The 22119-nt window shown below is 47.6% G+C and overlaps 9 protein-coding genes across 9 annotated transcripts; 5 read left to right on the top strand and 4 right to left on the bottom strand.

Annotated features, from left to right (window-relative positions):
* Nucleotides 1–993: 993 nt before the first annotated feature.
* FPOAC1_002188 (uncharacterized protein) lies at nucleotides 994–2470 on the bottom strand (the record flags this gene model as incomplete). Its single annotated transcript, XM_044846770.1, has 3 exons — nucleotides 994–1584; nucleotides 1640–1822; nucleotides 1880–2470. The coding sequence occupies 3 exons, from the start codon at nucleotides 2468–2470 to the stop codon at nucleotides 994–996; spliced, it is 1365 nt and encodes a 454-aa protein (XP_044712686.1).
* A 282-nt stretch (nucleotides 2471–2752) lies between these two features.
* FPOAC1_002187 (uncharacterized protein) lies at nucleotides 2753–3344 on the top strand (the record flags this gene model as incomplete). The annotated part of the gene is made up of 3 exons (XM_044846769.1): nucleotides 2753–2801; nucleotides 2854–2997; nucleotides 3334–3344. 3 exons carry the CDS (start codon nucleotides 2753–2755, stop codon nucleotides 3342–3344), a joined length of 204 nt encoding a protein of 67 aa, XP_044712685.1.
* A 246-nt stretch (nucleotides 3345–3590) lies between these two features.
* On the bottom strand, nucleotides 3591–5441 carry FPOAC1_002186 (uncharacterized protein; the record flags this gene model as incomplete). Its single annotated transcript, XM_044846768.1, has 1 exon — nucleotides 3591–5441. One exon carries the CDS (start codon nucleotides 5439–5441, stop codon nucleotides 3591–3593), a length of 1851 nt encoding a protein of 616 aa, XP_044712684.1.
* Nucleotides 5442–8918: 3477 nt separating this feature from the next.
* On the top strand, nucleotides 8919–11067 carry CCR4 (Glucose-repressible alcohol dehydrogenase transcriptional effector; the record flags this gene model as incomplete). Its single annotated transcript, XM_044846767.1, has 2 exons — nucleotides 8919–9810; nucleotides 9863–11067. 2 exons carry the CDS (start codon nucleotides 8919–8921, stop codon nucleotides 11065–11067), a joined length of 2097 nt encoding a protein of 698 aa, XP_044712683.1.
* Nucleotides 11068–12503: 1436 nt separating this feature from the next.
* Nucleotides 12504–13796, top strand: FPOAC1_002184 (uncharacterized protein; the record flags this gene model as incomplete). Its single annotated transcript, XM_044846766.1, has 1 exon — nucleotides 12504–13796. The coding sequence occupies one exon, from the start codon at nucleotides 12504–12506 to the stop codon at nucleotides 13794–13796; it is 1293 nt and encodes a 430-aa protein (XP_044712682.1).
* A 125-nt stretch (nucleotides 13797–13921) lies between these two features.
* FPOAC1_002183 (uncharacterized protein) lies at nucleotides 13922–15265 on the bottom strand (the record flags this gene model as incomplete). The annotated part of the gene is made up of 1 exon (XM_044846765.1): nucleotides 13922–15265. The coding sequence occupies one exon, from the start codon at nucleotides 15263–15265 to the stop codon at nucleotides 13922–13924; it is 1344 nt and encodes a 447-aa protein (XP_044712681.1).
* Nucleotides 15266–15628: 363 nt separating this feature from the next.
* On the bottom strand, nucleotides 15629–17332 carry ELP3 (Elongator subunit; the record flags this gene model as incomplete). The annotated part of the gene is made up of 1 exon (XM_044846764.1): nucleotides 15629–17332. The coding sequence occupies one exon, from the start codon at nucleotides 17330–17332 to the stop codon at nucleotides 15629–15631; it is 1704 nt and encodes a 567-aa protein (XP_044712680.1).
* Nucleotides 17333–18021: 689 nt separating this feature from the next.
* On the top strand, nucleotides 18022–18993 carry FPOAC1_002181 (uncharacterized protein; the record flags this gene model as incomplete). Its single annotated transcript, XM_044846763.1, has 2 exons — nucleotides 18022–18613; nucleotides 18662–18993. The coding sequence occupies 2 exons, from the start codon at nucleotides 18022–18024 to the stop codon at nucleotides 18991–18993; spliced, it is 924 nt and encodes a 307-aa protein (XP_044712679.1).
* A 501-nt stretch (nucleotides 18994–19494) lies between these two features.
* On the top strand, nucleotides 19495–21803 carry FPOAC1_002180 (uncharacterized protein; the record flags this gene model as incomplete). The annotated part of the gene is made up of 3 exons (XM_044846762.1): nucleotides 19495–20023; nucleotides 20097–21769; nucleotides 21801–21803. 3 exons carry the CDS (start codon nucleotides 19495–19497, stop codon nucleotides 21801–21803), a joined length of 2205 nt encoding a protein of 734 aa, XP_044712678.1.
* Between the last annotated feature and the right edge of the window lie 316 nt (nucleotides 21804–22119).

Raw genomic sequence — 22119 nt, 5'->3', positions numbered from 1 at the left:
GGTGGTGTCAAGTGACGGTGAGCGGACAACAAACCGGCCTCTGCGGAAAAGAAATAATGCTTGTTAATGGTGTCAAGGGCAAGTGCTCCAGAGCACCGTTCATGAAGCATTATGTCGTTACTCAAGTCCATGGCCTGAATCACTAAACAGCATTGAAGCTATATATGCAACAACTACCTGCTGAGCTCCGGTACTTGAGACCCTGTTCTGGGCGGGGGAGCGTTGGAGCTTCCAATATGTTATGCGGGATGCCCCGTGCTGCTGCATATGGACGCCACTTGAGTCAGCCCTGTGTGGATGGACCGAAGCGTTACATGACATGATGTTCTGTGATATCGGAAGATATCACACTTTTCGGTTGTCTTCCCGCTGCGCTGTCTTTTCTTCAGAGTGATCCGGAAATTGTCCATGTGTTCTCGGAAATGAAAAAGTCGACGTCTTGCTTTGGATGGCATCACTTGAACTGCTGCCCAATTAGGCAACCCGATGTCTCTGGATGTCTCAGGCACAAGCTCAGTATTTGTCATTAGTTAGTGGCATTCAACTTGTTCTTGGTTTCGTTCTTTAGAGCCTTGGGTGACTTGGAATTGTTTGATACCGGTGCCGATTGTATTCAATGCCTGCGTGTTACGTGTGGCGGTTTGAACGCCAGTCATGGATTAGGGGCTTGATGGAGACATGTGAACACTGCCAGTATCAAAATTGACGTGTTCCGAGGCCATCTGAGGTGAAGACCCATGGAACCTGCAGTTGACTGCAGGTCGGCAGAAACATCATCCTCGGTACATGTAAGTGTTTCACTGGATTGACTTCGAGACTTCGCCAACGACCCAGGTACTGTTCCAGCATTTTCGACAAAAATGACCTGAGAAGTGGGACTTTATACTTTTCTACTTTTATAGCCCTAGAGTTCTCGGACGGTTGAAGAGTATAGTAAAGAGGTCAAATGCTCTTCACAATGGCCAAATGAACCTCTAGAATATGACTGTCTCTTCAGGTAGACTTTTCATCATGCAAGCCCTCAGCGGCATCGTCGTCTCTCTGGCGTTGTTCTTCCTCAGATTTCTCTTTCTTTTCCAAAGGCATTTCATTTCCTTCCATTTCCGCCTTCTCTTGAGCCCTTATAGACTTCCTCAAAGCCTTTTGTGCTTCCCATTCAAGTCTGTTCTTCTCGTTCCTCTCCTTTTTCACAGCATCCTCTCTCTTCTTCCAAATCAATCGCTCAAGCCTCCACAGCTTCCTGGTCATGTCGTGAACAATAGGCTCCTGCCGGTCCATCGAGGTTGGCGCTTCGATATTGTAAATCTTCTTCAGATCACGACGCACAACTGCCCTCAGTTGCTTGCGCGTTCGCGTCGCTGATTCAGTACCATCGGGGCTGGCATTGCCCATTTCCTTGACCTCTTCCAATCCCTTTTCTTGGACGCCGTTGTCGACGCTTGGCTCAAGTCGGAGGTTTGCACAGCCGAGGAAACGCTTTGTTCCTACAGTGTGAAGCTCGATGTTCATCTGAATGCGGCTTTTGTAGACTGCTGTGGCAACGTAGGCATCGACTGAAGTGACACGAGGGCCGTTGATGGTTTCCTGCGAGGTTTATCAGATCATTGGGGCCTTGGACCGAGTGACAAGGAAAGCCTACATTGATCGAGCCCAAGGCGTCTTTGCTACTCAAGAGCCACATCTCCTTGCTGTCTTTAGAAAATCTGACTGGTAAACGACCGTCTTTCCCTTCGGCCTCCCTTCTAGCCTTCCAGTCATGTCGCCATTTGTTTAGCGCCATGTCAGTAAGCTCATCGAGGCCACTCGGGAGCAAGAAGCCTCTCTGTAGTAAAATCAGCGTCGTATCCTCACTCTTGCCAAGGGACATCTACCCACGCACCTTCCAACGTATGTCAAGATGATCACTCTCATTTACCGACAAACGGTATACGTTCCATTTATCGAAGCGCACTTTTTTCTCAGTTGAGTTCCATGCACGAATATTCAGTCTGCCCTCATGTTTCACTAGCTTCTTGAGTATGTGACCTATGGTCTGCAACTGTTTCTCAGTTGGGCCCTCGTAAACCAACACACCCAGGTCATTGTACATGTAAGGCATCAATGCTAGTTGTTTTTCTACTCTGGCATCACGGGCTGAACCATGTTGGGCTGTTTCAACTTTGGAACCCACGGATCCCCCGGCTTTGATTGTTCTCCATGCTCGCGGATTCAGCGCCGGCATGAATTTTTTGAGTGTTGGCCATCTTATAAATGCCTCGGAGTTGTTTGGAACATTGTACACTGTAAATGGCACAGAGTAGTTCTTGTTTGGGTGTGTCCATGTACTGCGAAATGGCCTCGCTTCCGGTGTTAATCCTGTTGGCCATCGGTCTTCAGCAAGATCTTCTTTGTAGTTTTTGAAGCGAACGAGACTCGGGGCTTTAGGGAGCGGTTTTAGGATACGCTGAGATCCTATCCTGCTGGGTAACATGGCAACTAATATCTTGATCAGTTGCTACACTGGCGCAACACTAGAATCCAGGGTATCGTAGGCAATATGGAATAAATTAAAACTTTTGGTGATGGTGCCATCAGACGCTTGTTGAGATGAAAGTATTTGTGGCTGAATAATAACGAGGCGAAATATTTTTTATTAGAGCGGTGGATACTGCGCCACAGTCTGGGGAAGTACCGCGGTATCATCATAGACCATCGGTATCAGCTCAAGGCACTGTTGTGAGATTCTCAACAATACACAAACATATAAACCACAATGAGTTCTAACCCGCAACTAAGACGTCAAGTCATAAACATCTACAAGGGTTAGTGACTACATTTTCTTTGTCCAAAGCCGCGCACTGATACGTACAATAGAGCTCCTATATCTAGGAAGAGAATATCCTCTTGGCTTTGATTACTTTCGACCTCGGTTGCACAAAGCCTTCATTTCCAAAGCTGGAGAGCGCGATGAGGATAAGATTCGCCAGGGAATTGCGCAGGCTGAATACGTTAAGAAGGGTATGTTTGAATATGGCCGTTTTGCTAGTATTTATTGACACGAGACACAGAGATCGAGGCTTTGTAAGTCTACTCTCAAACATTTACCAAGGCGTCAAAGCACTTGCAATCGTCTATGAATGGCTTGCGTTCATATCTTCTGCCATTTCAAACCACTGTCTATCGTTAGACGTTACCCAGCTCCAAACTCTGTCACAACCATATCACTTGATTAAACCAAGGTCAAGTCAAATCATCCAATGTCAAAAAGAATCCAATTGTCCCTGAAGTTCCATTATCCTGAAATCCTGTCCTCTCATCCAATAACCTGCTTTTTTACTAATCATATGGGTATAGGTACTATCTGAAAAGATATCGCACATTGAGAAAACGTTATGACGCCGACGCGTAAACGGGAACAAGTACGGGTATGTGTATCCGTACAATGAGAAAAGATGCTGGTGAGGGTTGCTGTGGGGACTTGACCTGAGACGTTGAGGTCCCCCATGTATGTAGGCGTGTCATCTATCATGAGACATTGATGCGCCAGGGCGTCCATTAAGGTTCACCTCAAGACGCCATTTTGCTTTTGCACTCCAACTCCCGTGGTGACCTCAAGATTCGCCCTTACGCAGCCTCTTCCTCGCTGACCATACTCCCAATTCTAAACACTCTCCCCAGCTTGTTCCAGTCTCACTCATCAAATCCGCCATCATCTTGGCCACCCATGCATCCCACTCATCCTGGCTCTTGCCGCTCGCATCTCGAAGAATAGGCTCCAGTGCCGATACTTGTTGCGCAACTGTCAAGAGCGCCGTTTTGCGTAGTGCAGATTGTCCAGGTGTCAGTGTCTTCTTTTCAACCTTTTGGTTTGGTGCTGACTTGGCTTTCATCTCCACATACGACTTGCCGTCCTTTGTAACAACACCGCCGACACCTTCGCGCTCCCAACGGACTTCGCTCAGAGGGATTGCTAGACGCTTTGATTTGATGTCCATCATATCTTCTGCCTCTTGAAGGAGGAATGCGCTGATGAGAGAGCACGGCACAGGCGACAGTTGTCGGCCTTCTAGAGTTCGCGACAAATATGTGTTGTATTCAACCAGGAATGAGTTCAATGGCGCAGATAGTGGCGTTTTTGATGTCATGAGAAAAGCACCTAGATCAAGTGCGGCTTCATGCTCTTCTGCCTCTTCTGAACCTGGCAATGCACTTGGGACATGTGGTCGCAACATGCGAAATGTTGGGTCGCTGTCCCAAATTTCCAAAACCCCACCAGGTTTGAGCAAGCGGAGATATTCTTCAACAAAAAGTTGGTAAACATGACTTGGAACCATGAGGCATGCGTCTTTGACCATGATCAAGTCAAACTCTTCATCGCCAAAAGGCCATGGCCTCTGGCGAAGATCGTGCTGAATAAATCGCCATTTCATATCCTTGTCTGGTTTGCAAAGCTCGGCAGGGGATCCTGGACTGCCGGGTGCCAGAGGCGCGATGTCAATGCCTGTGAAATGTATGCCGGTGTGGCCCCGATCCTTGTAGTATCGATGGCACATCATACTCCAAAAACCTGTGCCGCATCCAATCTCCAGCACACGCTGTGGAGGGTTGTTTTGAATAAATGGTGTATAAACGGGTGCGCCATAGACCTGGATCATGAGAAGCGTTCGCAAGCTTTGTCGATGAAGTTCTGTGAGATCGGTAGGGAGAGGATATGACGATGTAGGATCATTGAAGTAGGTGCGGCCATTTCTTACGATAAATGGTTTCATCGCAGGGTCGGACGAGTTGGAGGGATCTGTCGAAGTCATTGTGTGGTTTGAGGCGGTCGTCTGTCCGCTCGTGGAAGATACGGACTCTGTTCGAGGGAAACCGAGGTTTAATTGCTTCGTTGTCCCTGACATGGGTTTGTTGCCTGCTTCCAGCTGGGAGTACATGGTGACATTTTTCAGATCAATAGAGCCGTAGGTAGGAGTACTCGCGCCTGAGTGACGGGAAAGAAGCTCGCGTTCTCGGGATTTGTCGATAATGACGGGGCGATTGAAGATAATAGGAGGGGATAAAGGTGCTGTTACGCCGGTGGTAGAAGTTGGGTTGATAGGAGGTTTATGTGATGTTGACGTCGACGTTGAAGATTGTCGGCGCGAGTCAGATGATAAGACTTTTGAGTGCGAGTAATGAGAATTGTCTTCCCCCAAGGAGGGGCCGCTTTTGGCGACGGGGCTGGAGCTGGAATGCACGAGAGACGACTCGTGCGACGAGCGACTACCGCTACGCTGACTCCCACTAGAGGTCCTCGTATGCCGAAAGGGACGTCTTGTGTTGTTGGGCTTGATGTCGTGGGAAGCTGAAATGGACCGCGGGGGAGTTTCAGGGCGATGCCACTCCTTTTCAGCCTTTGTCTTTCGAGCAAAGGTGGGTAAGGGGTTGGCAGAAGCGTAGTAAAATCCGCTCCATTCCGACATTGTCGTCCTGGGCTTGGGCTAAACTATACTCTTTGGCGCAAGCTTGCCGATGAATAGGGATAGGGATGGGGATGTGGATGTGGATGCCCGTGGATTAGGGGATGGGGTGGTTTGCCTGGACTAGACAGGGGTGGGCTAATAGTTTACCGTTTGTACGGAGTACAGTGCAGGTGTAGGTGCAGCTGCAGGTGTAATTGCTATGGTTGATCAATCTGGTGATGTAGTTTCACCGCCGCTAGCAAACACTGGCGGCTTGAGCTGAAGCCGCCCTAACACTGCACTGCACCGAGATATGGCAACTTGGGTGTAGGTCTCAGTTAGTACCTACCGGTAGGCACTGTAGAAAACGGTAGGTAGGTAGGTACTCTCCCGACCCCCTGGGGCTGGTTGCAGACTTTTTAGCCCTTCTAGAACCCTTCTTTGGTCCGCGTAATTCGACTTCCAAATCCGGGTGGTCGCCGGATTGCCTCCCGGATCATGCAGGGGCACTGAAGGAACCGATAGTTAACCCTTGGCTTGGACTCTTTTGTGAATGAATGCTGGGCACTGATTCAAGGTGTCGGTCGCCTAAACCGCTTGTGCCAGGGTTTCGGATCAGCGTGGTGTTGAAGACCAAGAATTCCCGCAATCTGCAAAGTTAAAATGTCAACCGCTGATCGCACCTGGAACAATATCCAGTTCCCGGTGTCGACCTTCTTTGCTGCTCCAGTCCTGATTGCCCAAAGAGGGACATTGACCGTTGTTAGTAGCAGTGCCGTCGTTTTCCCTGTCTTCTCTTCCCGTGTTATGATGTCGTAACCTTGGAATAGATGGCGGAACCAACGTAGGCTAATGATTGACGACGGGCGTTACTGGTTGGCCAGCAAGCCGTGTCTGTGGTGTGGGCGATGTTTGTTTGTCTGTTTGAACAAAGAATGCGGGAAATGCCGCAGATACATGAGTATGTGCGTATTGGTTCAAGTCTTCAAGATGAACTTTGGCGTCAAACAGCGGGACGGGTAGCTGCGTCGAGATCGAGTGCGAGTGCGAGTGTAAGGAAGGACAATGATACTGCAACAAACCGCATGTCCTGTGCAGTAGTAGTACTGTGGTTTCAGGTTGGACAAGCAAGCAAGCAAGCAAGCAAGCAGATAAGCAAACAGGCCAGGCATGGCGGCAGAGGTCACATTCTATATACGGCAACTGGCTTCTCGCAACAGGATACATCCCCCAGGCCTCATGCTGGCTCGGATCCAAGCGATGCTGTTTCCCCAGTTCAAGACTGTATGAGGTGTGGAGCGCTGCACTTCGGTTGGCTGTCCCCCGCACATTAGACTCTTTGCCTGATGTTTTATTGACGCGTATCGTGTTAGCAGCTTCCTCTCCAGCCCTGGCGTTCCGAGGTCTTTCTGGTTGGTTGAACAGGGGACAATTGCTGTCAAGAACTTGTGATTGCTGCAGGTCGCGGCCAGGTACGAAGAGTACATTGCGAAGGATCAAACATGTAATTTCAGCTGCAGCTGTAGCGACCCGAATCTGACAGTATAGATACATTCTGCATGTTCACGGCTGACAATCTTTCCAGGATTTGGGTATTCGAGCGGGTCGCTTGCATGAATGATAGCCGAAGGGAGCGCAGACCCCAGCTTTTCCTTCGGAACTTGTGCTTGAGGCGATCTTGTTCCCCGCGATAGTGACATGGAAGATAGTCCTGCACTACACAAAAGTGAATCATGTCCAACGGTGCTATTCTCGGCCGAATGGGCAGTGTTCTCTGCTGCACATGCCTGACTGAGCTGGAGTTGTTCCATTGCGGCTCGAGGCTCCGTGGCATGACAGATATATGAGAATGATTGGGCGACGTTGTTGCGGATGAATCAGTACAACGTTTCTTGGCTCCTGCTCCTCCCAAGCAGGCGGTCCGTGTTAGCGGATCGAACCATTAATTTCGTGAGTCGCCATCCAGGTTATGTTAATTCATGAAGATTTAGAAAGAGCCCATTGGGGTACCATTGCATACGTGCCTCTAAGAAAACATGCAGCCAAGTCATTGTACAAATATATCTTTTCGGAGTCTCAAGGTCGGTGGTAATCACAGAGGACGTGGTGTGAGTGACAGCAATAGTGGCGTCACTTTCATGACTTAATTCATGCTTTCTCTGATGGAGTAATATTCGCGGAATTATCACTACGCACCTATGTAATTGATACAACGAAGAATATTTATTTCTATTATATACAGCACATGGCAACACATAGGTAGAGTGTCTTTTTAAATGGTAGGTGATTGCAAAAGTCACCTTTGCAGGATACAAGTCTGGGGTAAGCTCGAACCATGTGGTTAATTAGTAGTTCCTTGTCATTGCATGCGCTTGCGTGGGTTCCCGTGAATAACAGCATCTGATGCTGCAAACATCCTATAGTTCGTAAATTTAATATTTAGAATAAGGTTGCCAAGATTGAGTTCACACAATTAAACAAACAAACACACACATTGATAATTGGTAAAATTTTGATTCAATCAACAACATGGCATGTCACATATCGCGATTGACTTGAAGCATCTTCAACTCTCAAGCAAGGCTGACGACTGCAATGGTCTCATACATCTTGGAGACGGAACGGCTGAGTGCACGTGATCTGGATACTCGCACGAGCCATCAGAATGCGGAGCAGGTGCATGCACGTGATTGAACATCGCTCCTTGGGCCTCAGTCCGTTCGTCGCAGTGTCGACCAGCATCACAGTCATATCTAAGCCGTGCTTCCTGTACCATTAACTGCTCTTCTTCTGTCCAAGTATCAGTTGATTTTTAAACCAATATCTGCATTGTTGCGCTCGCTCCTTACATGTGCGTGGCCCCGCACGAGCTAAAACAGACACCGCAACGTGTTCGCGAAAGCTCGGATCCCCCTCCTCCCAACTATGATGCCCTTCTTTCAAACAAGCTCTGACTGACCACTATCCTTGCAGCATTTCTTGACACGCATGCTCTGCTCTCGATCTTCACTACAATAGCTCTGTTGCTCCCGTTTGCTCGACAGTGATTAACTAACATTGGTTCACCCGCCATCACCAACAGGGACCTAACGAAATTGTCGCGAACAACTCTCATGAGCTCTTGACCTACCAACGAATCAACCTTCTCCAATCGAGCCACAAAGACACAACATACTTCCCCACGAACTGGCTGCTAAAGGCTAATGCGTCAACGCGAGTCAATCTTCCTCTCTCTCTTTTTGAACATTGGGTGAAAGTGTCGAGCCATTCGTCACTCGTCGAATTCACCCCGCGCGGTTACGCGAGCTCTTCAACCCAATTCATCCAGCGATTTTACTCGACGGCCGATGAGCTGCTCCAGCGACTTGCCCTATCCACCCCCTCAAGAACGACTTCCGACCAACGATATCTGCTGCCGTGCTGTTTGCCGGCGCAGCCCCCTAACCCACTGCCCTACAACTTATAACCATCATAATCACTTCACAGACACCTGCCGGAATGTACCCTCAACACTCCGGGCAAGGTCAACATGGTCGGATGAACGGTGCCGGCCGAGGCATACCGAGCATGATGTACAACTACCAACATCCCTCACATCAACACCCATCTCAGACACAACACCACCAAGGACTTCAACACGATCATGGCATGCCCAACGTCAACGGCCTGAGCCATCATTCGACATTCACCCCTGCTGGCCTCTCGAACTCGAGTCCCTTCGCTCCGAATGCGCTTCAAAATGGCCACTCAGTTGGTAATCGAGGCCAACAGCCTCCAAACGAAATGTGGCAGGAGCAATTGAGGATGCACAAGGAGTCTGAACGAGCGCACGCTGCCATGACCGATCAACAACAACCGCACTACTATGCTAGGCTCAAAGCGTCGGAAAATAGAGGCATTGGCGGCCCACCACCGAGTAGTTTACGTGCTCAGCCGGACGACGAGAACGATGGTGTTGATAGAAGACGACCCCTGACTGTGGAGAAGGAAATGAGACGGCAAGACTGGCACAACATGGATATGAGCGGACAAGGCTTGCGAAACCTAGCACCGGAACTATTCAAGTATCGCTTCTTGAACGAGCTCTTCATAGCTTCGAACAAGCTCAAAATACTACCCAACGCAATTGGAGAACTACGAGCACTACGCCACCTCGATGCCTCCTTTAACCAGATCGAAGAAATCCCCCCCGAAATCGGAATGTGCACCTACCTCAAGAACTTGCATCTTTTCAACAATAACATTCGAACTTTGCCCAATGAACTGGGATCGCTTCACCTTCTTGAAATACTTGGAATCGAAGGTAACCCTCTGGACCAAGAGATCAAACATGAGATCATGGAGAAGGGGACAAAGAGTCTGATCACTTATCTAAAAGAAAACGCCCCTTGTACGTTGGTTAACAATTTGTACCATGGTTGATTGTGTTAACAATTTTACAGGCCCTCCTCCTCCCTCTCCTCGGAAACTCGTTGTCATTCAAGAAGACGTATCGCCCAACCTGGAAAGGATCAAAGTTTTTTCATGGAACATTCTCTGCGACAAATATGCGACACCCCAGACCTATGGATATACACCAACAAACGCTCTCAACTGGGACTATCGCAGGAGCTGCATCCTGGAAGAACTCGAAATTAGGGATGCAGACTTCCTTGCCCTTCAAGAGGTGTCTACGGATGCGTTCAAAGAGGACCTCAGCCCCGATCTGGCACAACTGGATTACAAGGGTGTCCACTGGCCCAAATCGCGAGCCAAAACCATGTCTGAGAAGGATGCCCAATCTGTGGACGGTTGCGCCGTCTTTTACAAGCAGAGCAAGTTCATCCTTCTCGACAAGCAGCTAATTGAGTTCGCCACTATTGCCATTAATCGACCAGACATGAAGAACCAACATGATGTCTTCAATCGTGTCATGCCCAAGGACAACATTGCCGTTATTTGTTTCTTTGAGTCTCGCCTTACTGGAGCTCGAATTATCCTCGTCAACGCCCATCTTACATGGGATTCTGCTCTGGCTGATGTCAAGGTTATCCAGACCGGTATTCTGATGGAGCATGTTACTAAACTCGCGGAGAAATACGCAAGGTGGCCTGCAGTTAAGGACAAAAAGATGATTGTACTACCAGTGGGCGAAGATGAGGTTCCCGTGCCTCAGGCTGAGCCAGGTCCCAGCCAAGAGTACCGCACAAATACTGAGATTCCTCTACTCGTCTGTGGTGATTTCAACTCGACAGAAGACTCGTCCGTGTACGAGCTGATGTCTATGGGACGTGTGCCTCCGGACCATCTCGACTTGAGCAGCTTCCAGTACGGTAGCTTCACACGTGACGGTATTGAACACCCCTTCAGCCTGAGGGATGCCTACGCCCACCTTAAACACACCGCCGACGACATGCCATTTACCAACTACACACCCGGATTCGCCGATGTGATTGATTACATCTGGTACTCGACCAACACCTTAGAAGTAGTAGACCTGCTGGGACCCCCTGATCCTGAGTATCTCAAGCGGGTTCCCGCTTTCCCCAACTGGCATTTCCCCGCCGATCATATTCAGATCATGTCTGAGTTTGTGATCAAGGGGCGCAAAGAGAAAAAGCATCTTCCCGAACGCGAACCCGACTTTGGTCCTGGATCACGCAGCTAGAAGCGGCGGTAATAGGACTGGTTTCTTGTCTTTCCTATATGGGGAGCACGTCTATACGTACATCTGGATGTAGTTATTTTTGGTTTTTGCGTCATGGAGTTTTGAGGATCTTGCACGGTTCTTGGGGATGGGGGGGACGGATGGGGTTGATGTGTCCAGTGGTATGTATACAGGGAGCGAAGATAAAGGGGAGGCTCGGAGGTGATTTGTAAATTGATTCAATGTTTTGCATCTTCAAACCAATGTTTCTTGCCATTTGTAGTGTGATTTGTGATTAAATAAGCAGGCGTACTTTCACTGTATTCACATAATGATCTCAACAAACAAGTGTGGCTATTGCTATTATCTATGTTGGCTTATTTTTATACTTGTGGCTGGCTCAGTGAGTTGCGAGTGCTTCAACATAACTAGTTACATGTCCTATGCAGATGTGACCTACGAGAATGCGAGATCAATAATATCCCCCTTTGAGGTATAGGTAATGAACGTGGTCTTGTCTGCCGGCATATTGCGTATGTTCCAATGATAGAATGGAGAGTTTCTACGGCGTCTTTGTCTATCTGTTTGAGCAAAAGTTAGCATTCACGTGGATGTGTAAGTGACTTTGACGCACATGCTGCTAATTTGCATCCAATTAATTTATACTTTCATATATAACTTATGCTTTTTCATCTCTTAGTAGATGCCTAAACCTTCTCGATATACTCTAGGTATTTTCCAACTTTAAGGCTGATCTGTCTGTCCGTGCAGATTGAAACTTTACGAATTGTAAAAAGAAATGTGTCTCTCAATGACTAACTTTCTCAATGAGTACAACGTGACTAACATGTTAAAGCTCAAGTAGTTTTTTATTGGGTTATTGTTATCGTCACCCAGTAACCACAGACATACATACATGAAGGGCGATGAGAGAGCACGTAATGCCTCAAAAGAATACAAATTGATGCCATACACCACGAGTAGCTACAAGTAAATGCATTCAGCGAGAAAGGACATCCTGTTTCTCCATTCCGTGACTGCATTATACCATGTTAGATTTCGTTGTGTAAATACTCACACGGTACATCTGAGATGGGGCGTGGTATAAGGGCATTTCTTAAACTCAAGAAACTCACTCATGAGTATTAGGAGAAGTATAAGTCTGAAACTTTGAATCCTTGGGAAACTCTGTAGCAGATAGATGTCGTATAAAGCCAGGCTCATCCATAGTTTCAGTTTCCAGATTCTTTTCTCAAGATCTACCAGTCTTCATCAAGTCGTCACAAACACTTCTCAATCCCAATCTCAACTGCTTTGTAGTATTACAATTGTAATATTACAAATAATCATCCCTTGTGTACTCTATATACCAAGGTCATTACCAAAAGCCTACACTCAGAGCTTACCGGACAAGTTCGATACTTCTTCACGATACTCTCCCATCGTCATCAAGCAACATGGATCGTTTTAATATCCGCCCTCCTCCTTCTATCAAGGAAGCCGCCAAATCCATCCTCCAACGACGTGAAAGGTCCCTTTATATCGACGACGACATCAAGTCGTTGACGGCTCAAGCAAAAAGCGATCCTAGGACAAATGTCGATCAGTTCATCGACAAATACATTGATCGTCGCAATATAGGCATGGCCGTCGTCGCATTCAGCATCCATAGATTCCCATTCAATCCCATACCTCCTGGTGTGGGCCTGGATAGATGGGTGTGCCAATACTTGTCCATAATAAAGGGCAATTTCAATATCCTGCGGGAGTTCATAGAGCTGGCTGATAACATCAACCAACTATCTGAACTCTATATGGCTGTGCCCGACCCTCAGAAGCATTGGGAGGTCATGTATCGGTATGCTCTGTACAATTCACACGGGAATACGTTCTCGGATACTGCAGCTTCAGACATGGAAGATCTACCTCTGGATGACCCCAAACTCATGGAGACGATTCGTATTGGTCTTTATGTCTACGATCTACAGAATTTGCCCGGCGAAATTCTGAAGGACATGGCAGGCAATCCCATCGACCCGGAATTACTTGCTCGCGTGCAGCGAAGCTTCTGGCAAGAAGAATTCGAAACCCGGGCTATGAATGTGATCGACCTTTACGACTATGGCAAACTCTCCGATAATAGGGAGATTCGGAAGACGATCGATCGGCTTCTGCGGGAGCCAATTCTGGTGGACACTTTGCCATTCCAAAGACTGGTCAAGTGGCAACGTCTAGCCATAACAGTGTGTAAGGCTGACATAGGCGATATTCGAACTAAGTACAGTCTCTTCCGCATCTTGCAAGTGGACAAACTCCATCACCTTGGAGTTCAGGGGTTAGCAGCCTGCCTACCCAGCTATGGTGACTCATATGAGTTGCAGTTTATCTTCGAGCTGTGCTCCCTCAATTCTCTGATTGATAGCTTCTTCATTAATCATGATTTTGAGAGGGAAGGGGCGTGGTTCGATGGCTGGTTTGAGAGGTTTCCTGTTTCAGGCTCTATTGATCACGTCCATTTTGGTCTTGAGTACTCTCTCAAACCAAATGATTGGGATGAGCGCTTTTTCGAGAGAGAGGGTGATTTCGTGAAGGATGCCCGCGCGATAGGCTTGGATGATGAGGACATGGAATTTCTTTGGGGAATGGGTCCTCAAGTACCGGACGAGCCTCCACATTTGGATATTGTCGATGAGGTTTTGACTTGTATGCTGTCACAAATTGATGTTATTGACATTCGCGCCTGGAGTTAGTGAGAAGGCATAGATTTCACGGAGGAAAATGGGAAACGAATGAATGAATAGTCTATATATGCAATGAATTGAGAAGAGGGGAACGTCTATCATACATCACCAACGCCAACGCACCCAATCTAAACTTAGTGAAGTAGAATGTCATATCCACCCTTTGTGATCCTCACTTCTTCCTGTCCAAGTCCGTACTTACGCCGTATCAACTCAAAAATGATCAATCCCGCACTCGTGCTGGGCACTTGGCGGATTGCGTTCCACCAAAACCCGCGGTAGAGCCATTTCGTTAGGGTCAGCCCTTCAGCCGCCGCCTCTGTTCTACAGACAGCTAGTGATTCTTGATAAGCATGATAGTAAGCTCGTAGCATCCTCCACCGCCGGTGGGGCTTTTCTGGATTGACCACTTTAGACGCGCGTAGTTTGGCGGCTTTGGCGTCGAGGTCTTCGAGATGATCCCAGTGCTTGACTTGGAAATGTGTCAAGGGGTGGAGGAGAATTTGTTGTGTGAATGAGGCACCCAAACCTCCGAGTAGAAGGAACATGGGCTCGAGGGCGTAATGCGGTCGGATAAGCCTAATGCCTTCTTCTTGACGATGTTGGTGTGCAGGACGCTTCATAGCTAGCACGTCGACAATGTCCTCTGCCAGGCCACCATAGTACCACGTAACAAAACGGTAGTAACCCTGAGCCTTGACGTATTCGAATGTGCTAAAGAATATAGCGCTTCCAAGACTATCCTTTGCGAGAGACAACCCCCATCCTGCAAAAATACCCCTGATACCGATTTCGCGAAGCTTTTCCCATCCAAATTTCCACATGCTCCTGGGTTTACCGCTGCCGTCGTTAGGCATGAGATCGGTGTGATCATAACGCGCTTGAAGAGCATCCAAAGGTGCTGCTAAGACACTCTGAAGGCCACCAGCAAGCAAACCAGCTGTGAAGGTATGTGTTGGATGAGGTGGTGGATACACTCTTTTCCGCGCTTGGCCGCTCTCTTCATGGAGTCGTCCTAAAATTTGGAGATAACTCGTATACAAAACTGCTCCAACACCAACGTTCGCAATAAGAGGTGGCAAAATCTGGTTCGGTACGATACTCCATCCTTGGTGTCTGATGGCTGAAGTCAGAACTCCAGGTGTGGTACTTCTCAGTAGGAGCCAACTTTGGCGTAAAAGTGTAGTAAACGCTGAAGCAGAGGCATCGTTTGCAGCAGCTTTCATTAGCATCTGCGTCTGCGCCTGGTGTATATTTCTTGCATAGGCAAGATAGTCCACTCGTGTTCTGAAAAAGGCCTTTGCAGGCGCACGAAAGTAAAAAGCAATGACTTGGGTGCTCAGGGCGCGGACACCAGCTGCTGAAGCGGCGGTAGCAGCATTGCTTCGTGGATCACGGTCTGGCAAAGACACGTCTGGAGGTATCACCGGGAGAATACCGGTCCCATAATCTGGAACCCCATTTTGACGAGGGTTCATGGCGTTGAGGGATTCATGTTTTAGAAGAGATTCGGGAACAAGAGGCAGCCTGTAGACTAAATATGCGGTACCTTAGCAGGTTGGGCTTTCTGAGGATGATGATCGGGTGACTAATCAAAGCGGACCTATTAGGTGCTGCGAATGAGGGTCATTATAAACGGTCCAGGTGACCTGAAGCTACCTACCTACAGCACAGGACAAAGAGGATGACAGTCAAAAAACACAATTTGATCAAATAGTCGTAGCCTTTTATTCCCATCCAATGTACGTACGCCATCTATAAATGCAAAACCCCAACCGTGAGATATTCCCAATGCCACTATTCATGCTATTCGTTATCCTGTACTCTGCAAGTTCTCCTATTTACTCGGGTTGCTCGTGTCCATCCAGCCACTTGCTCATATATGGTCCATCCAACCAGAAACCAAGCTTCTTGTAGTAGCTTCTCACACCAACACCAGAGATAACACTGATTTTGTCACTTCCGTGCTCCTCAAGTGCGATTCTCTCGGCCTCCTCCATCAGCAGCGTACCGAAGCCCTGGTGCTGGAACTTGCGGGGATCGCGCGCGTGAACAGGGACGGCTGTACCGTAGACGTGAAGCTCTCGAACCATACTGGTGGGCTGGCCAGTAAGCTCCTCCCGATAAGTGTACTTCTCGGTACACTTTCGCAGTCGAAGAAGAGCAACGAGAATATCCTGCTTAGGGTCCTCATAAGCAAGGAAAGTCTCCCAACCGCCATTGGCGACGTAATCTCTTCGAACCAGCTCGATCTGGTTGGGTCGGATCTTGTTCTTGATCTCGTTTACACCAACCTCTCGCGTTCGTACATCTCGGCAAGTTGTTCCAAAGTCCTTCATTCGAGCCAAAGCCAACTCACGTAGGTTGCCATTCTCGACACCAGATGTGACCAAAGGCATGGGGATATCACGCTGAACACGGTAGATACGAGTCCAAGGAGGGATCAGAGCCATAATTCTTGCGATGAGATCGATCAATCCGTTGGGAGTGTAGTTCTGGTATCGTCCTGTTCGCCACAACTCATATAGACCTGTGCCTCGAATGACCAGTGTGGGGTAGATCTTGAGACCATCGGTTCTGAAAGCAGGGTTCTCGAAATATTCCCTGAATTGATCGATGTCGCGCTCCATGCCAACATTGGGCAAATCAGGCATCATGTGACTAACGACCTTGTACCCAGCATCTTTTGCGAGACAGAAAGTCTCGGCGACGGCAGCGACGGTATGTCCTCGATTGGAGTCTCGCGCAACATCCTCGTACAAAGACTGTACACCAACCTCGAGTCGAGTGCAGCCGTATCGCAGCATGTCGGAGAGATGAGGCTGTAGACAATAATCGGGTCGGGTTTCGATTGTAATACCAACACATTTCACGTTGCTCATCTCACCTGCCTCTACGGCCTCATCGACATTGGTAGTTTGGTATCCGCTGAGGGCGTTGTGAAGCTGGGCAATGAATTCTTCTCGGTATGACTCAGATAGAGACATGAACGTTCCTCCCATAATGATGTACTCGACCTTGTCGACAGAATGGCCGAGGGACTTGAGTTGATCAACACGTCCTCGAGCCTGCTCGAATGGGTCGTATCGCGCGCGGATGGCTCGCATCGACGTAGGTTCATAGCCGGTGTATGACTGTGTACTGTACTCGAAATCGGAGTCAGGTCCTCCAGGACAATAGACGCAGATATTTCCGGTATAAGCGATATGAGGGCATCGATGGGGCTTGCACATGACGGCAACGACAGCAATACCCGAGGACGTTCTAATGGGCTTGGCGATAAGCTTTGGTAGGATGTACTTCTTGTAGTGCTCGGGGATGGAGGCGATGATGGCGGTCAAAGGCGGAATGTTCATGAGCTTGTGCTTCTTGGCGAGCTTGTTTCGTAGCGAGTTGAGATTGATGTCGCGAGTGGTGCGACCAGCCTTTGAAGCTTCGTGGTCCTCAATGAGGGCATTTGCGACGTCGGCGCAACATCGTAGGAAGCGCTCGCTCTCGGGAGCCATATCAGGCTTCTTCTTGGTCGGCACGGCCGTCACAGTCATGGTGGCGGTGGCCATGATAAATGAATGAATCGAAACTGGTGTCGCGACGGGGTTGATATTTGTAGAATTTGGTACTCGGACGTCGCGATAGTCGTTCGTAACAGTAGTGATTGAAAGGCCGGGGTTTGTGTGTCAAATCGACATGGGAGGAGTTTCAATGATCGATATTTTGCCCCTCCAAAAGAAGCTTTAGATAAAAATCTTGGTGGGGTTATTATGGGTTTCCACTTTCCACCCAATGCGGAGTTACACAAAGGTCAATGAGTTGGTCACGTGCATTCTTTGAACTGTACCTACCTACCTAGGTAGGTATTGATTGCTCTTGGCTGGTTTTGTTACCTTCCTTTAATTTGGTTATATGAGTTGCCTTTCTGGCTACTACCTTTTATATAGTACCTACCTCCTACCTACTGGTAGGTAATCATCATCAATATACCTGAGCTTTAGCTGTCATCATTTTCTCTTCTTCAAATCTTAACATCATAACAATACAGCAGTGTTTACTTTGCCGCACATCATAACGTATTCTTCGTCCCTTCTCGTAATGAAGCCTCAAGGCCTTATTGAACTTCACATACTATTGAAATCACTGCTATCCTTTGTTTCCAAAGACTGGTCGTATATCACCAGATTTCTTCTATCCCTTACCCTCAACCGTTCCTCATCTAGAATCTCGAAACCTTGTGCAAATGTCTTTGACCAAGGGCGCAGGCGAGAATACAGACGAAATGCCGGAATCAACAACCCTTGAGCTCGCTCCAGATTGGGACACAATATTCGTAATCCCTGACAATAAAAACAAAAAGCCTACTCTACGATGCATGGTATCTTCAAGCATCCTAATGAACCAGATGTCTTATTTCCGCGCTCTTTTCACATCTGGCGCCAGAGGTCTTGCCTTCCCGAAGGGCGAAAAGCCCGAGATATCTCTTTTGGAGGATGACCCAGACACTATGAGACTTATCCTTTCAATTTTACACGACAAGGTAGAGCTCAGAAGATACAACGTTTTGAGCTCCGCGAAAATTCTTTCCGTCGCACTGCATTACGACAAATATTGTTGCGACGGAATCATGAGCGCTTGGATTGATCTATGGCTCTATAGGGTGGCCACCAGAGCCACGGGAAGAGAGATAGGGGCTTGCATTGCAGCCGCATTCTATTTCAAATGCCCCAAGTTGATCCAAGTGTTTGTCTACAGAGCAATACTGTATGCAGATGAGTTCAGTGAAGGAAACGCATGGATTGACGACGGAGTAAACATTGCCTCGGATATCGAAGGTACGTCAGATTTAAGCCTCTAAAGAAAGCAAGACTGACTTGACTAAGATATTTTGCGAAGCACAACGTCTCGGATAGTATTCGAGATAAAACTCATGATGGAGAAGAATCGACGAAATTTCAAACTCGATCCTGCAGGGCCCGAGTACACCCTTATCCTTGAAACACATAGAATTTGGCCCTTTTCGCAGTTATTAGGACCGATGACGGATGTATGGGCCAAGATGGAAACAGCCGCTATAAAGAATCCCCGTTACGCCAAGAGCATCAGGGATCTGCAGGTGAGGATGAAAGGCCTAGTCGCCAAAACCCAGAACAACTGCGATGTAGCTGTTCAGCGAACGCAGAGCATGCAAACGCTGTTAAGGTGCAATAAGTAACGCAGAAGATTCCAACACTGCCAGCATCATTCTTGGATGAGAAGCACTTGTCAATTAGAGTATGTTTAGTTACCAGGGCATAAGCGATAAAATAGCGTGGGTTCTTTGTTCATAAATCCACATTGAAGAATCCAAAGATGAAGTGAGCCTACACCTAACATAATGACGGTAATTTATATCTAAGACCCCAGTAGTACTCAAACCTATTCATGGACTTGTATGTAATGATGAGAGAAATATAATTCCATCAGAGATACATAAGTGGAAATTCAGTATCAGATTGGACCCCTGGCAAGAGTGGCCAGGGTATCACATGACAATGGGGGTAATCATAAGGCTTCTTCAACTGACTTCCAATAATCTCATCCTGACTTGAGATATACTAACTTATCCTTACAGACTTTCATCTTCGGTAACTAGTTTTGGTTCTGATATTTAGTGAATCCTCACTACCAACATTTGCGTGATCAGAACATCTCCTCACTGCGGGGTCAAACAAGTATGGCCTCACTAAACCTCAAAACTCCTCCCTACCCAACAGGCGATACCGATGAAGAGATTAGGAAAGATCCAAAATTGTGTCGAGTATGCTGGAATCTCTACCCTGGCTCAGCTTCTTCAGCTCTCCCTTTGGCTGGAATAGCCATGCACGAGAACTCTGGTACCATCAACTCCGTCAGAGCTGCCGGAGCCGGTAACTTAGAGGCAGCCTCCACCTGGGCGGGACACGGTCGTATTGATTATGCTTCTTGGGGGGTCAGAGTCTACTTTCCTGACGTTCCTGGTTCAGCAGCGGGGGGTTGTGCATCTTGCTGGCTTCTTCAAGATATGTTGACAAAGTTGAACAAGGGCAATTTAGATTGTAGCGATCCTGAGCTTTGGCTAGAGATAGTGTTCTGTAAAGGGAACACTCTAAGGCTGAATCTTATTCGTGGAAGTCCGCCTGAAGACGACTTTGATATGTTCTCTTCAGGTGGAGATAGTTCCGAAGGTGATCTCATTGAACAATATGAGATATACACTCTGCCTGGTACGATACCCCTTACACACTCCCACCCACCCCCCGGAGTAAGATGGAGGAGCGGATTCTAAACTTGACCTAGGTTCCCCATGCCCTTGGCCAACCATCGGTTCATGCATGAATATCGAACGACCTGATTGGAGTCTTGATGCTGAATTCGGCGGACAAGCGAATCACATCGAGCCTGATCCTACTTCTAAACCATCTTTTGATAGAGCAAGGAGTTGGATAAAAGTATGTAAGGAGAATCATACCATCTGTTCTGAAGCAGAGTCTGCTTCCACATCGAAATTACCCAAGCGAGTCGTCGACATTGGACCTGAAACAAACGATGGAATCCACATTTTTACGCACGATGACTCTAAGCAGCATATAGTTGAACGGTACATCGCCCTTTCCCATTGCTGGGGAAAGACACAACATCTCAAGTCAACTAAAGACACTCTAGAAAAGTGGAAACAGAACATTCCATTCGATCGATTTGCCAAAACCTTTCAGGATGCCATCATCATTTCGCGAGAGCTGGGTATTCGATACATCTGGATAGATTCTCTTTGTATAGTTCAAGATGATACAAAGGATTGGGAAATAGAGGCTGCCAAAATGGCGTCTATTTACAATGGTGCTGAGTTGGTCCTATCAGCTACAGGATCAGTTGATGGATCTGGTGGCTGTTTGTTTCCACGAGAACCTTACGTGACGGTGTCAGGTACCTCTCCTGATGGAAAACCCTTTCAGGTTTATGGGCGCAAAGCTGCACAGCATTCTGCGTTTGGCTGGAATACCGATCGAAACGTGGCCAAAGGTTCTTCAAACCCCATTAGCGGAACTAGCGTGTCTGATGTCTTGGATCATCCGTTGTTGACACGTGCCTGGTGCTTTCAGGAAAGATTGTTGGCCACACGGATTTTGCACTACACTAAGAGTGAGATGATTTTTGATTGTCTGTCGTCAATGGACTGTGAATGTGGCGCACTTGAGGAACACGAGGATGATCCCTTAGTGCCAGCACGCCGGATCATCAAGACGGGTCACAAGTTTATCACAGGAACAAAGAGCTACAGGGGAACTTCTATTAGGCCATCAAAGCCACTTGAGGGGGAAGTGAAGGAATTTCAAGAACATCATGAGCTTTGGCGAGATTTGATCGTGCAGTATTCTCAAAAACAAATCACCTTTCGAACCGATGGTCTTCCTGCTGTTGCAGGATTGGCTACAGAGTGGTCAGACAAGCTGACTGGTAGATATCTTGCTGGCCTGTGGGAGAAGGATCTACTGAACGGTCTACGCTGGATGCCAGACGAAAAAGACTCCGAGGAGGAGTTAAGTTACATTGCGCCGAGCTGGAGTTGGCTCAGTGTTCATCGTGGTGTAACATGGGGACTGGAAAGTTTCGAGTATGATGATTACTTCGTCACAGTTGACCTTGATCGAACAGCTTGTCCCCTTAAAGGTGAAAACAAGTTCGGACAGGTGGATTGTGGCTATATATTTCTCACGGGTCACGCCATGCCAATGACTTTTAACATGGATGGAAATACCGTGTATTTGGAAAAGCCGGGCAACACTGTTAGGAAACCATTCGAAAGACCAGACAGTCTATTTCGTTTGCGAAATCTCAAGACTAAAAATTTGTTGTGCTTGAGACTATGCACAAGACTGAGTACAAGAAATGCCTGGGACGACGATGGCGCCTTGGTATTGGTCAAGGTAGACAACGAAACGCTCAACAAACAGTCTGATCTTCCCAAGGAGGTCAGAGAGTTTGGGAATGTTTATCAGCGAGTAGGATATATAACAAATTATATGACGAAAGGGTGGAATCACGAGCAGGATTCAGAAAAGATGGAGATATATATAATATAGATAGACAAAGTGGGAGGTGTGTTGGCTGCTGTTTGAATACATATTTTTAGGCTATTTATTTTTCAACCGTCGTAGAAGACGTCAAAATAGAAGTCTTGGCTGTCCGATTATGATTGATGGAACGAACATATAATGGGCAATCTTTGATTTTGATCAGTATATCCTGTCTTGCAACGATATGTGTGTATACTTTCTTCGTTTATTTCTACATGTTTATTCATCGTGGCCTGGGTCTGTAG

Source organism: Fusarium poae, chromosome 1 (assembly GCF_019609905.1).
Source record: "Fusarium poae strain DAOMC 252244 chromosome 1, whole genome shotgun sequence".
NCBI classification, from domain to species: Eukaryota; Fungi; Ascomycota; class Sordariomycetes; order Hypocreales; family Nectriaceae; genus Fusarium; species Fusarium poae.
The sequence above is the reverse complement of the archived record's forward strand: the minus strand, read 5'-3'. Positions and strand labels throughout refer to the sequence as shown.